At 54.8% G+C, this 15,193-nt stretch overlaps 4 protein-coding genes across 4 annotated transcripts; 3 read left to right on the top strand and 1 right to left on the bottom strand.

Annotated features, from left to right (window-relative positions):
- Window positions 1–248: 248 nt before the first annotated feature.
- Window positions 249–5,117, top strand: CDEST_12220 (Putative vacuolar protein sorting-associated protein Vps41/Vps8; the record flags this gene model as incomplete). The annotated part of the gene is made up of 2 exons (XM_062928376.1): window positions 249–569; window positions 597–5,117. 2 exons carry the CDS (start codon window positions 249–251, stop codon window positions 5,115–5,117), a joined length of 4,842 nt encoding a protein of 1,613 aa, XP_062784427.1.
- A 2,146-nt stretch (window positions 5,118–7,263) lies between these two features.
- Window positions 7,264–9,466, top strand: CDEST_12221 (Putative Galactose-binding-like domain superfamily, galactose mutarotase-like domain superfamily; the record flags this gene model as incomplete). Its single annotated transcript, XM_062928377.1, has 9 exons — window positions 7,264–7,477; window positions 7,538–7,605; window positions 7,667–7,807; window positions 7,862–7,965; window positions 8,021–8,031; window positions 8,086–8,417; window positions 8,498–8,810; window positions 8,872–9,023; window positions 9,113–9,466. The coding sequence occupies 9 exons, from the start codon at window positions 7,264–7,266 to the stop codon at window positions 9,464–9,466; spliced, it is 1,689 nt and encodes a 562-aa protein (XP_062784428.1).
- Window positions 9,467–10,642: 1,176 nt separating this feature from the next.
- Window positions 10,643–11,973, top strand: CDEST_12222 (Putative zn(2)Cys(6) fungal-type DNA-binding domain-containing protein; the record flags this gene model as incomplete). The annotated part of the gene is made up of 2 exons (XM_062928378.1): window positions 10,643–10,719; window positions 10,809–11,973. 2 exons carry the CDS (start codon window positions 10,643–10,645, stop codon window positions 11,971–11,973), a joined length of 1,242 nt encoding a protein of 413 aa, XP_062784429.1.
- A 1,310-nt stretch (window positions 11,974–13,283) lies between these two features.
- On the bottom strand, window positions 13,284–14,096 carry CDEST_12223 (Putative glutathione S-transferase, Thioredoxin-like superfamily, glutathione transferase family; the record flags this gene model as incomplete). Its single annotated transcript, XM_062928379.1, has 1 exon — window positions 13,284–14,096. The coding sequence occupies one exon, from the start codon at window positions 14,094–14,096 to the stop codon at window positions 13,284–13,286; it is 813 nt and encodes a 270-aa protein (XP_062784430.1).
- Between the last annotated feature and the right edge of the window lie 1,097 nt (window positions 14,097–15,193).

Raw genomic sequence — 15,193 nt, forward strand, 5'->3', positions numbered from 1 at the left:
TCCGATAGGAGCTTGAGGAGCAGGATCGCATTATAAAGGGAACCTTCATCCTCTGCACCAGATTCCAGCATCTCAACCTTGCGTCCTGCTTGAAGAAGTTCTGCAAACCCTACCTGCCGAAAGCATACATTAAGTCTCCAAACCCAAAACGAACTCTCCGACCGACTGCGACTGCAAGCCATGTGCCTGATGATCCGCCATTGATGACCCCACTGTCGACGGAGAGAGATGATGGATCTGGAGACACAATGGCAGATCAAGACGACAGTTCCTCTCTGGGCATTCCAGCTTCCAGCGATGAGGAGAACATGATGGCTGAGAGGTGGGAAGACGGCACCGCCAGCCTCCTGGACGACGAGGTCCAGACATCCAGCAGTACGCCACCAGCAATCGGGAATGGTGCAGTTTCCAATCGATATCGTGAAATACTGCGCGAGCAAGCCGAAGATGCCTCCGACGAGGGCTCGGCGGATGCAGTCCCGAAGCGGGCGGGGAGCCCGGTCGATTCCCTGATGTCGGTTCCCGATGATTCCCCCTCCATCCAGGCGAGTCTAGTCCTTGACTTGAGGGTGCGCATCAGCTAACCTGGGACCCAGGGCTCCGTAATATCCTCCCCGAGCAGCAGCATCTTACCGTCTGTGGCCTCGCGACCAGGCCTCAGCAGTCCCAGTCCCTCATTCCGACCCTTCGACCGCCGCTTCCAGTCCCGCATTTCCTCCAGCTTCATCCACAGCCCTCGATCTTCCTCCCCTGCCTTCCTTACCGGCCATAGTCGATCCGCATCTCTCAGTTCGGGCCTGTTGGACCGCGACGATACCGACACGCCTTCTCCCCCGTGGGAAGTCGTACGATGGACGAGGTTGAAGAAACTCAACGGCCAGGCCTTCTCGGAGGCCGGCAAGCGCAACTTCGGAACACCCACATGCATTGCTGTCTCTGCCTCGATTGTGCTGGGGACCAGCAAGGGTATAATATTAATGTTTGATTACAACCAGGTCCTGAAGACCATCATCGGCCCCGGGACCAAGGCGGTCGAGTCTGGCGCCATTACGGCAATTGCGGTTTCTGCAGATCACACCACAATTGCTGGCGGCCACGCGAACGGAAGCATTTTCACCTGGGAGGCGAACCGGGCGTCGCGACCATTCTTACACATCCTGCACTTGGACCAAGCGCAGCTCCAGAACCGGACCATGGATGGTCACCTTCCCAGCGTCGCCGTTACCCATCTTGGGTTTCTCGGCACTAGACATACGGCGCTTGTTTCGGCGGATGACCGGGGTATGGCGTTCTCCCATTTGGCTACGAGAGGAACAGGATCCCTCGGCCGGACTGTGAAAACCACAAGAATACTTGGGAGGTACCCGGATGCCGCGCCTCCAACGGGCAAACCTCTCAAGCCCAGTACGGTCTTGGCATTTAGTCCTTTGCCCCTCGGCAACACGGAACGCACGACTGACACTATGGGTCTCACGGCCATGTTGACCCCTTACCTGTTGGTCATCGTATCCACGACGCCCGTTGCCCAGACCCAGCACAAGTCGGCCAGGCCGAAGGACGTTGCTCACCACAGCGCGATGACCGGTTGCTTGGCATGGTTCCCCGCGGTCAAGCTCAAGGTCCCAGATCCCGTTACGGGAAGCGACATTTCCAAAGTCAAATTGGTGTACTGCTGGTCCAATGTGCTGACGGTTCTCGACGTTGACGAGATACCGGCCGATAACAAGGACAAACCCCCAGGGCTCAAATTTAAAGCTCGGAGTCGGTGGAAGTGCGAAGAGGCCATCGTCGCCGTTCAGTGGCTCAGCCGCTCGGTGCTCACTGTGCTGACCATCACGCAGCGGTTGATTGTGCTCGAAGATCGAACCATGCGTATGACCGAGGGTTTCGATCTGATGAACAAGTTCATCTACCACGCCGACCTCTTCTCGAAACAGTTGCATAACTTAGTGGAGCAGCTCGACGAAGACGACACGTCTATGCATGGTGTCGTGGCTGACGCGTTTTACATGAGCTTCAAGACCTACAAGGGCAAAATCTTCCTCCTCGGATTCAACGACGTTTCGATCGGGTCATTGTCGAACTGGGCCGACCGCATTATTGCTCTTATGGAGAACGGCGATTACGTGGGAGCCATACAGCTCGGAACATCGTACTACACTGGTGACGCCGATAAGCTTACCATTGGCTTGCCTGAAGATACCGGATTGCGGCATTCAATGGTACGTGACAAACTCATGGAGATCATGAGGGCGTCACTCAAGTACGCTTTCACCCAGCGGCAGAAGGACAAATCTGCTGCCGACGACGGCCATCTGCGGGAACTAGCCGAGATCTGCTTTACTGCCTCTGTCAGCGTGGGTGATGTCGAATTCCTCTTTGAAGAGATGTATGAGTGGTACGAAGATGCTGGCTTGGAAGGCATCTTTTTCGAAACCATGGAGCCTTACATCCTTGAGAAGCAAATCACTACCGTCCCTCCGGCTGTTGTCAAAACTACTGTGACACACTATGTCACCAAAGGGTGGGAGAGCCGCCTCGAGGAGATGATTGTTCACATGGAGACGACGACTCTGGACCTGGATCAAATCACCGTGTTGTGCAAGCAGCACAGCCTTTACGATGCGCTCATTTACGTCTGGAACCAGGCACTAGACGACTACATCACGCCACTGATCGACCTACTAACCTTGCTGGTACCCCTCATGAGCAATGGCGACTACATGTCTTCCGGGAACATGGAAGACGAGATATATGGCGTGGCCGCCTTGAAGATGTTCCCCTACCTTTCGTATACTTTGACGGGCAGAGTATACCCTACCGGCGAAGTCATGGACGATGCAGTTGCCTCGAAAGCTAAAGCTGAGATTTACTGGTTTCTATTTTCAGGAAATAGTGTCACATGGCCAAAGGGCAGCGACCGCCGATTTCTCACACGGCCGGACCAGCACAATGAGCCGTCCTTTCCGTATCTCAGACTGATTTTGAAGTTCGACGCCCCGAGCTTCCTCAGCGCTGTCAATGAGGCCTTTGAGGATTCTTTTCTGAACGACTCGCCGGAGAAGCAGGTCAACGGCGGCATCAGGGGCGATGTGCCCGAAGAGCAAATCTTTGGTCGCACCGTTGATCGTCAATACATCGTCTCCATTCTTCTGGAGATCATGAACCCCTCAGACTTCGCCGCCGAAGACACGATCTACCTCGACATGTTCATCGCTCGCAACCTTCCCAAGTTTCCTCAATACTTGCTATTCCCCGGATCAACCCTTACGAAAGTCTTGACGGGACTGTGCAATTACCCCGGAGCAGACCTTGCCGAAGACGCGCAGCTCAGCGCCGAGTACCTGCTATCAATATACCAGCCGCCCGACGCCAACACGCTGGTTCCCATGTTCAAAAAGGCTGGGTTCTATCGGATTCTGAAGAGGCAATACAAGGTTGACAAACAGTATGGCAAACTTGTCCACACTTATTTCGAAGACCCCGCTGACAGGGACGCCGTCTTTGAATGCATCGGGGATTGTCTACGACCACAGAGTGGTCTGAACCGTCGTCAGGTTCAAGAAGTCCTAGACGCAATCAAAAACAACGCCAGGACGCTTCTCGAAACGAGTCCTCTCAAGGCCGCGAAAGCCCTATCAGCCCAGCCAACTGACGTTCATCATCATGTTCTGGATGCCGCCGAGGATTCACCCGGCCTTCAGTTCTTCTACCTGAGAGCATTGCTCGAGCCCGAAAAGCGAGACGGAGAATCTCCAACGAACCCTGACCGAGAACTCGTCGAGCGCTACGTACAGTTCATGTGCCGGTACGACCCGTCTCATGTGTCCGACTACATTGGGTTGGTTCAATCTATCAATCTCAGGCTCGATGCCTTGCTTCCAGCTATGGAGGAGACCGGTGTCATTGATGCCGCAGTTGTCCTCATGGCTCGCGAGGGCCAGATCAATGATGCCATGGACAGGCTTGTGAAGCACCTTGGCACTCTCGAGTCAGCCTTTCTAGGAATTTTGACTGGTGCTCAAAAGAACGACTCCGACGGGTTGCAGTCAGGGGCGGAAGAGACGCTACGGGCCCTGCAAAAGTACGTCCATGTGGGTATCTGGCTCTGTCAAGGCCAGACCAAGTCATCAAGAAAGGCGAACGGCGTTCAGAGAAAGTCCAAGTCGACCACAGAGACGCTGTCGCCGGACGAGGAGCTCTGGCTCAACTTGATCGATGCGGCGGTGCAAACGACGCGGCAACTTTCAACCGCCATCGAGACATTGGACAATACTCAAAATGGCACAATAACGGACGAGACCCACGATGCGCTGGATGGTCTGGATAAGGAGAAGCTCTTGGCCCTTTTGCGGTCCCTAGTACAGCACACGTTCACGGCTCTTCTGACAACAACCTCCAGCCCTGCAGGAGCTCAGGCGGGTGGTCGACTGCTTACCAATGCTGGGAGCAGTCTTTCTTTTCTTCGTATTCTGCGAGCGTTCCTCGCCCGAGCCGCAGCCTCCTCGCCAAACCTAGCAGATCTGCGTTCTGTCCTGGCCTCGATCTTCTCGGCGTACGCCTATGAGGAATCGATACTTCGGCTGTCCAACCGACTGCTTGAGCGAAGTTTATTCGTCAATGTGAAGCAGGCTGTGGAGCTTCGTCAACGGGGTTGGCGACCTAGGGGCTCTACATGCGAGGCTTGCGGTTACCGGGTCTGGGGTCCGGGTGTCTCAGGCAATATCTTTGAGGCTTGGGAGGAGAAGCAAGCACGTGACGAAGAGCAAAAGGCGGAGAGAAAATCCCAAATAGCTGCAGGAGGCAAGGGCAAGGCCGGAAGCTCGAGCGATGTTTCTCAAACCGCAGGGGATTCGAAAGGCAAAGGCAAGGCGGCGCCTGTGGCGTCAGAGCCCCTTGCGGAGGGAGACAGTACAACGGCGGAGAATGGCGCAGGAGACCCTGATGTTGCAGTCGCGAAGCCGCGAGAGCAGCCGCTGGGACCGTTGGTCGTGCTCGCATGCAGGCACATTTACCACCAGAGCTGCTTGGACGCCTACCAGGCCCGACCGGACGTTGAAAGGAAGAGCCGAGTGGAGACGCACGCGAGGGAGTATAGGTGTCCGATTGATGGATAGACGAGGTGTATTTTCTGTGCACGTGTGTACAAATTTCACGAATTCATGAGAATGATCCGGGCCAGTACGGTTCGTATTTGCCAAGTCACCCGAGTTCCTGGAGGGAGATCGCGGTGTGTTTTGTTGCGCACCCCAGAGTAGATGTCATGTTTCTGTTATATAACGATGTGCGGACAGAACGTGTCAGCACATGCCGAGAAGCACGCGTGAACTCTTCAATATTCTTTGTGAGGTTGATTTAGAGATTGATCGTGATGTTATAATGTAGATGCTAAGCCGAGTTTTGTGGTGCTAGGAATGGGAGGCGTTCAGTCACTTGCTGGGATCGACCACGAGCCAGTCAAGTCTCGGCTCTTTTATTTTCATTTTAAGAGGGGGGTTACATCTACGTAATGCACATCACCCGAGCCGTCAAAATGGTGATCCATCCATCACTGTCCTCTGCCTATCAAACCGGGTACCTATAGGGAATATGCCTCTTGGGGGAGCCTGGCGGAGTCCCGTAATGCACGGAGCACCACCGAGTCCCACCGCCATATTCCGCCGGAGGGTGGCCGTAGGAGACACGGGGTCGTTCGGTGGAGTCGGCGGGCCACCGGTATGGATGATCGGAGGCATAGGGCACGCTCGGGCGCTCAAGCCACCCTCCGGCCTTGGCCTCAATTGTCCCCTTCCAATGCTCATATCGCGGCTCTCCCGATTCGGAAACGAGGGGTCTCGATTGGGAACCAAAGACTGGTGTGTTTTGTGAAGGACTGTGGGGCGGCGTTCATCTTAACACTACAATTCGATCCTTGCCCTGCTCCATCCGACGAATGATTGAGGCTGCACATGAATGCTTGGAGCCAAAGCCGGTGCAGGACTTGGTCTGCAATGAATGGACAAGCTGACCGTGTCCTCGTTGTCGCAGTGAAGGTGACATGCTTCGCCGTGAACAGTTGTGAGGGCAGTTGGATGCCCTACGGGGCCTACGTGGACGGGGTGAAGGGTTTCTCCTGAAACGCCGACTTTACCGCATTGAGAAGCTTGCATGTCTTGGTATACTCACGAAAGCGAAGTTTGGTCTCTCTCTCTCTCTCTCTCTTTCTGTGTGTGTGTGTAGGGGGGGGGGGGGGGGGGGACAGCATTACCGGCACCCGGCGGTTTCTTATTCTGGCGTGCATACGTGGGCATCACGAGCAGACTACCGGAAACGGCTTGATACTTAGATTTCCAACCTGCCAGAGACTGGCCGTTTGTCGACGAGGGATGCGCAAGCTGATGGCTCCCACACCCAGCCTACTCTGTTCAGCATGTGAATACAGCAGTCCAGCTACGGAGAAGCGCGGAGTCGAGCTCGAACAAATGGTGTCAATAAGCAATATGTCGAATGCTACCTCAAGCGAGTCAATCATAGTATGTACGGACTGCTCCGTCGACGACGTGGGTTAGGCGAAGTTTGCACACCAAATCCACCAACACGTGGGCTTTCTCCCCCCTATCCACACAATGCGGGCCTTGCTGTTCCACGATTCACTTCTTCCAACAGCCGAGACTTGGATGTTGTTGAGCATGCAAAAGGGAAAAGGGGATATGGACTGCAGAAAGTACCATCTTTGGACTTCCCGCCGACCTATTCTTCTATTCGGTCAGAATCCTGCCAGGGTGGTTCATTGTCCGGACATTTGACGGGTGGGGCCAGGATCACGGATGAAGCGCCTGGTAGGGTCACCAGCGCCGAAAGGGATCCTTGGGACGGTAAGGGCAGCTCCAGCACGCACCGGCCCCGCTTGCATCGCAACCCTCAATCTACCCAATTCCGCCGTAGGCGTTCCTTTCCACACATGCTTCAGGGGGATTTCCCAAGAATTCCGCTCAGCACGTTATCCGCCGGGGTGGCGAGCGTATGTATACGCAGGGCCTTTCATGTCTTCGGCCTCGGCTGGGGCGGAGCGGACGAGGAAGAGGGTGCCCAACACACAGGGGAGGGCGAAGGGCACTCCATGATGCCAATATAAGAGGTCGACTCCCATATTTTAGTACTTACTCGATGAAGGATATAACTACACGTCGTCGTCACGTCAGTCACTCCTTTACAGCAAAGACCGCACTGCTGCTGCGGCTTCTCGACTCCCGTTGGGACCTCGTCATAAAGACATCAGCAACCATGATGTTCCTCTCGCTCCTTTGGTCGCTCCTCTTCCTGCCTTCGGTCGTCTTGGCCGCCTTCGGCTGGACTGACAACGGCTCCGAGTACGTCATCGACAGCGGCGCCGACTTGGTTATCAAGGTCACCAAGTGTTGCGGTGACATCTCCTCGCTCAAATTCAAGGGCGTCGAGTACAACGGCTGGGGCGGCAAGAACAGCCACGTCGAGTCCGGTATGTTAAACCAAATAATGAAAACAGATCACCGTGTCCGACGGCTAACTGGAGGCAAAGGGCTGGGAGCCAGCACCGTAAGCATCGCGAGCTACAGCAACGTTATCAAGGTTTCGGTCGTCCACGGCGTACGTCGCGCTCCCCTTTCCCACACATCATAAAGCCCCAACATACTAAGACGAGCCACAGACACTTAGGCACTGGCTATTCGTCCGTTATGGAAACAACAACGTCTACCTCTTCACAAACAAGGCCGACAACTCCATCTCCGCCATGCGTTACATTGTCCGCATCAAGGGCGGATTGTTCTCACACGCCTCAACCGAAAGTGTACGTGATTACAGCATAACAATGCGGGATACGTGGCAGCTAACGGTCCAAAAGGATTTCTACGACGGCGGCAGCAGCATCATCGAGGCCCAGGACATCAACGTCAACAGCGCCGGGCTGACCAAGAGCAAGCACTACCAGGGCTCCAACTATGGCCGGTATGTCTTCTCCACTGTGATCCGCTCGTCCTTGGATGTTACTAACACCTTGCAGGACCATTGACTGTAATGCTTTTCAACCTCCAGTACCAGATGAGTTACAGTGCTGACTGTTGCCAGACGATTACGTCGGGCGTAAGAAGAGCGGCGTCGGTCTGTTCATGATCCGAAGTAATCATGAGATAAGTTCTACCGGCTCGACGCATGTAACCCTTCTCCGTGCTAACACACAACACAAGGCCTCGGGCGGCCCCTTTTTCAGATCTCTGGTGCGTCGCGCCGACCCCACCGGCGAGGACTTGTATGACATCTACTATTACAACATGGGTCACACCGACCCCATGCGCACTGGTCTCCAGGGCCCCTCGGTCCTGGCCTTCACTTCCGGCGAGGATCCTAACAGCAATCTCTTCGCTCGCAAGGCTGACTGGTCCTGGTTTGATGACAAGGGCGTGAGTTACTCCATCCCATCTTGCAACCCTCTGTCTCCTGCCGTGTCACAGAGCGCCTTGGTCGCTGACGTCGTGTCCAGCTTAACGGCTGGGTCCCTGCTTCTGGCCGCGGCTACGCTTCTGGCGTTGGTCTCGCCAACATGAAGTCCGGCAAGACCTACGTCGTCGGTCTGTCAAACTCCGTTGCGCAGTATTGGGGAACCGCGGGCGCCGGTGGCGCCTGGTCCATCGCCAAGGTCATACCCGGCACCTACACCCTGACTGTCTACAAGGACGAGCTTGAGGTCGCAACCTCGTCCGTCACCATCAAGGCCGGCGCCGGCACTGCCGTCAACACCATTACTTGTGTCGACCCGCAGGATGATGCCACCATTTGGCGCATCGGCGAGTGGGGTGCGCCGGAACCCTATCTTGAGAACTTGGTGAACGAAACTTTTGCTGACATTTGGCGTAGATGGAACCCCCAAGGGCTTCTTGAACTTCGAGGATACCCCCCTGAAGCTTACTTACATGCACCCCTCGGACAGCCGAATCTCCACCTGGAACGCCGGAAACTTCATTGTCGGCACGCACGGCGCCAATCGCTTCCCCGGCTACATGTGGAAGGTGAGCACCATTCCTAACCACTCCCTACCATACAGCAGACTTTCAAGACACGGTGTATGTCTATGCTCGTTGCTTACACAAACTTGCAGGAGGTCAACAGTGGCTACATCATCTACTTCAAGCTCACGGCCGACCAGCTTAAGTCGGGCCACACAGTACGCATCGGCCTCACCGAGGCCTACATCGGCGGCCGCCCCGCCATCAACGTCAACTCATGGGCCTCGCCCCTGCCCGCCGCCACCACGCAGGCCAGCACCCGCTCGTTGACTGTCGGCACCTACCGGGGTAACAATGTCAAGCTGACCTACGCCGTGCCCCAGTCCGCCTGGGTCCAGAGCACGAGCGAGTGGCAGATCCTCACCATCAACATCATCAGCGGCAGCTCCGGCACCAAGTTCCTCAGCCCCGGTGTCAGCTTCGACGCCCTCGAGCTTCTGCCTTGAAGAAAGAGGGATGCCGGAAGTTGGGACAACAGAGACCGCGATGGTCAGGAGATGAAGCAACGTCGCTAATACCCCATCTCCTTGCACCTACAATCACATCTTCTTTGAACATATCTTGTCTTATCTCTCTGTACATAACACCCGTATATATCACCTGCAAACTCTCCACCCCCCCCCCCCCCCCCCCCCCGAGTCTGAGTACATAGCAAATAATCCAATACCGCACCCCACACTCTCCCCCCACACGTGGATAATCTTAAGTCATCGCAACCCGGAAAAGGCGTGGTTCTGGTTGCATACCTTTCTGAGGTGTTTCTCCAGTTTGAATGGGAATTAGGGGCCCGGGAGATGCGGGATGTTTCAAACATTTTATCTTATCTATAGACCATGTTCATTGCAAAGCCATAGGCAACCATGATGGGAATGTGGCAGGCGCGTTGGAAGCGGATAGACGGGTGGAACATGGCCTTCTATCTGTCAAGAGCATGCTGTCAAAACTCTGGGCTCCCAGTTTGGGGCCAACCAACAACAACAGAACAACACGCGGAAGTTTTATTGAAAATGGTCATTGAGCAGAGAGCGTGTTTGTCTTCAGATCAACCCGAGCAGGAAACCGGCTATTCTTGTCAAGATCGCTGACTATAACGCAACGTTAGAGGTGGTCTTAAAGGGAATCAAAAGGCTCTGTTTGTTTTAATTAATTGCTGTTGCAGCATTACTTCTTCAGCTGGTGAGAGCGTAGCTTATCAGAACGCAGAAAAAAGAAGGTTAGTTAGGTAGCTCGGGACTCGCAAGGCGTGCCTAACATGTGCCATGGTCTCGCTGTTGAGCCCGCTAGTTCTTGAGATGGGTGCTGCTTACAAGCGAAGGGATGCTAAGTCCTATTCATTTTTTAGGCATCAGCCCAAATACACGAATGAGTAAGCAGTCGGAGAGATCGGCTTACTCATTATCAGACCGTCTTATCTCTTACGTAGGTACTCTGTATACAGATGATAAACCCCCCCAACCCTGGCGGCAAGCTTAGGAACACACTCGACCCGAAGTGACAGCGACTTGCCTGCCTCTTGGGGCCTACAATACATCAATTGGAACGATTTGATTCGTCTGCTCGGCTCGGTTGCTTCCTCCGGTATTGGCCTATCCCTCCTTTATAGGGGCTGCTGCCCAGCAACGATGGCAGACAGCCTCGTCCCCCCAATACGGGACATTCAGAGGAGAACCAAGGTGAAAACTGGTTGTGCGACGTGCAGGTCGGTCCCAAATCTCATCGCCGGGTTCCCTAAGATCTATGTCTGAGGCCTCAGACGTACGGTCGTTGACTGGTCTAACTAAGCAACAGAATAAGAAGAGTCAAATGCGACGAGAACAAGCCGTTTTGCCGGAAATGTGTCAGCACTGGCCGCACATGCGACGGCTACGCATCTCCCTTTCGGCTCGTTTTTGCCAGACAATCTATAAACAGTAACGCCCATGCCGGCAGCTGCATCAAGCCAGGCGCGGCTGGTTTGCAACTCATCCGGTCCACCTCGACCAGGGTCGAGATCTCCCCTCAGGATATCGACCTCCTCGGCCGTTACTTCTCGACCAAGACCATGTTTGATGTGAAGCTAGGGTGTAATGAAGAAGCCAGGCAAATTCTCCAGGCCAGTCTGACTGATCCAACGATACGGCATGCAGTCTCGTCTCTCAGGGCTCTTCGGGAACAACTCGAGGCGTCTGTCGCGCAGCGGACCCCGAGCTACGGCTATGATTATGGCCTCCAGCAATATTGTATAGCATTAGGCGGCCTTGCATCTAGACTTTCGTCCCCAAGCCCCAAGGAATCCAAGTCGGCGTTGCTCTGCTGTCAGATCTTCATCAGTATCGAGCAAGTGCGGGGGAACTACGCCGCCATGACCCAGCACATCATACAAGGACTCGGCATCATGCACGAGTACCGCGCGAGGCCGAAATCGCTGCTGGCTGACCGTGAAAAGATACCGCTGCTGGATGTGTTCATCATCAAGCTGTTCGCTGCGCCGTGCAAGTTTGCGGATTCTCCAGCGACGACCGAACCCGATGCGAGCGGTACGGCGGTTGCCGTATGCAGGAAGCAGTCTGCCAACTCCCGCAATCTCCGCGCGATCGCGCCCAACATCCGGACGGGGCTCACAAGGATTGCTGGAACAACGCTTGAGTTCCTTGGCAGGCTGTCGCATCTGGAGTCGGCAAGTGCTCCTCGGCTGCTGTCCGAGCAAGCATCTCTACTAGAATTGTTGGACTCGTGGCTCGTTGATCTCGAACTTGTTCTTGCGGATATGAGACCTTCCCGGCCCGAGCCTCTTTCGGTGTCTTTCCTGCGCTTCTTCCATCAGATCCTGAAAGTCGCTCTCCTCGGCGCGCTATGCTCCTCACCGGATCTTCATACCGAGCTGCGGACCGAGATCGACCGATTGCGGCCCATAGCTGGCACCATAGAGGAAGGAGTAAAGGCGTATGAGACACGCGGTGGTATGAGAAAGTGAATGAGGGACACCTAAAGTACACTGATAAACATATTGGAGAAGCAGATGGCGTGAGGAGAATATGTCACCTGAACGGATTAGCTGGATCGTACATCATGGCTTAACTGGCCAGCTTCATGTAAGAGTCTCACACAGGTAAGAACTGATTCGGTTCGGTGCATTTTTCTTTGGTCGGTATCCAAAGCTGCAGGTCAAATGGGCATATTCCCCAACAGGCCCGATGATTTTTGTCGTATTTCCTTGCCCTTTCTCAGAATCACAACTTTTCCAACCGGAGGAAGGGCTGACATGAGTCGTCATCAGCAGGGGCAAGATATCTCGAACCCGAAGCTGTGCCTTCGACAGACCTCACCAACCCAAAATGGGAACGAGCAGCATTATTTCGCCGCTCGCTGCCGTCGCCCCAATGCGACTCGGACAAGACCACACAGGCAGAGAAAAGGGTACGATAGGCTCTGACGTTCAGCAGTCTTCTTCATACTTGCCGGCGGCATCTTCGCTGGCAAGGTCTTTGACTACTTTGGCCCCCGCTACCTGCTCGTCGCCGGCACCTTCTTTCACGTGTTGGATCTCATAATAACCGGCATCTCCAAAACTGACTACCAAATTCTGCTGAGCCAGACGGTCTGCTCCGCCGTTGGCGCCTCGCTTGTCTTCAGTCCCGCGGTTTCAAATGCACGCCCCAATTCTAGTCAGCCAACTAAGTTGTGCGTCTTTCTTTGCTCATTCGTCCTTTCCAGGTATTGACTTGATTTCTCAAGAAGCGCGGCGCCGCACTCGGAATCGTGGCCGCTGACTTGTCCCTCGACGACGTCGTATTCCCCGCCCTCATTATCAGCCTGCTCCCCCGAGTCGGCCTCGGCGGGCCCCAGACGCTGCTGCGCTCCATGATCCTGGAGCTCTTGATGTTTATCGATTTGGCTTTCACTGACCGTTTGAGCCTAAGGAACGCACCATGAGTTTTATGGTCATCGTCCGACCTCTCTCTTCTCGTCGTCGTATCATCCCTATTCCTCATTCCCCAATCCCCACGCCTCGCCCACGCCAGCAAGACCACGGAGCCCCAGCAGCATCTTGCACAATGACATGACATAAACTTTTGTTATATTAACAAACTAATAGTGGAGTTTTCTGGACGAAGCCATTTTTCTATGTGACTTACGGCAAGGAGGGCATGGAAACGTGACGAAGCTGCCACCGTCCTAGTAGATAATGCTCGCTGACACGCACCCTAATTAAAGCCCTTCATTTTGAGACGCGCGGTGGTAGTACGATTCATCTTCCGATTGACTTCTATTTCTCTTATTACACTATCCACGCGCGGCGGTCATAGCCTCCCTGTCCGCGGTCAACAGCTGCTGGATGGCTGGCCTGTTGATGACTCGGTCCCACCAAGCTTGCACGGCCTTGCGGCCGAGGATGACGTCTCCGTATCCGCACGCAAACAGCCGTTGAACGAGCGGAATGTAGTTGATGTCGACGAGGGTGAAGTCCTTCCCGGCCATGTAGTCGCTATGCTGCAGCGCACGCTCCGCGACGTCGAAGAACGCCTCGACGGACCGCAGGGCGGCTGAGACGACGGCCTCGTCGGCGGGCAACTCGATGAACTTCTTGACGAACTTCTCGTACCCAATTCGGCCCGCCGGGTCGGCGAAGTAAAGCGTCTCCACCGACTGCGCCTGGTCGAACAGCGCCGCAGCCTCGGCGTCAGAGTCCGAGGGCAGCAGCGGGAATGAGTACTTCTTGGCGAGGTACTTGCCGATGGCGCGGCTCTCGTAGAGGGTGAAGCCGTCGGGGAACGTGACGACGGGAACCTTACCCCACGGGTGACGCTTCAGGTTTTCTCCGGACTGATGGTAGGCGGCAGCGTAAGGGATAGCTTCATAGTGGGAGGAAGAAGAAAAGAGAAGAAGATATCGTTGACGCACCTTTTGTTCACCTTTGTGCAGGTTGATGAGAACGAGCTCGTAGTCTGTGAAGCCACCCTCAGCGAGGGTTAGACGGACACGGTCCGTGTTGGTCGAACCGCGGGCGCCATACAGAGTAAAAGCTGGCGACATTTTGGAGGAGCTGTGCAGCAGTTTCGATGCGATCCTGGGAGTGTATGTGACGAGCTTCAGCATGAGGCTACAAGATTATTCTGTCAAGAACATTGGGAGAGGGATAGAGAAGACTGGGCTGGCCATTATATATATAAGTCAATGGAGTTGACCAGTGGCCGGGTCTCGGGACAGAGAGCTGCTCGCTGGTCACCTATTCATATCGTAGCTCGAGGTTTGACAGGACCAATACAGGAAAAATTAAGCCTGGACTGTACGTATGGTTGGCGGGTTCGCTCCCAAAGCCTAATCGAGCTAGCGCTGACGCCTGTTCGTCGCATAGGGGAAAGCCACCATCGCATGTTCGACAAGGTAGCCCGACACGGCTCCAAGCCAAGGCTCTAGGGTCCAGGCGGGTCCAGGCTAGGGTCGGGGGTAGCACCTCAGGCTACGATGCCGGCCGATGTCACCGGCGGCTTAGTCCACGATTGATGGATACGTCCCGTCGTGGTAAGGCCGACGACGCCAGCCGCCTAAAGAATGATTCCAGGCAGCGAACGCGCTGTACCCGCTAGTTGTCCACTGCACCCCCGTCGCATTGAGGAGGCAGCTAGCTGGTTATGGTTTTGTATGGGTACCTGGTAGACCGACATCAGCATCCCGATAGAAAGGATGCGATGTATTAATTCCTTTAGTTCTCCAAATTGTAACTGCTTGCGTGAGGAGATTGCGTGATCCTCTCGGTTTCATGTGCTTTTATGTCCGCCAAATCTTTGCCCTGCCCCACGAAGGAACTCTGCTCTCTTGTGCAGTACAGGCAACGTATCTTCCGAGACTGATATTGAAACATTGAGGCTATCGTTGGCTCGTCACAGGCGCGTTGTTCCACACCCCTCTGCAGCATGCTTCGCTAACGACTCCCTCCACTAACAAGACGAACGACTAGGGCCTGAAGGATGACTGGGATGAAACTAAAACCAGTCTCGCCCGCTGCGGATCAACGGCCTGCTCTTGTCCCCATAGGGTATTTCATGCTTTTCTGAATATCCAAAAACTTAGGATGTATTGCTCTGACTGATATGGTCTAACCCAGTCGTCTGGGCTGCCTCCTTTGCGACTGACTCTCCCTGTTGGCACAGGTTTCTCGATATATCGATAAAGTGGCGATAACTTCACTTTTG

Source organism: Colletotrichum destructivum, chromosome 8 (assembly GCF_034447905.1).
Source record: "Colletotrichum destructivum chromosome 8, complete sequence".
In the NCBI taxonomy this organism is placed as follows: Eukaryota; Fungi; Ascomycota; class Sordariomycetes; order Glomerellales; family Glomerellaceae; genus Colletotrichum; species Colletotrichum destructivum.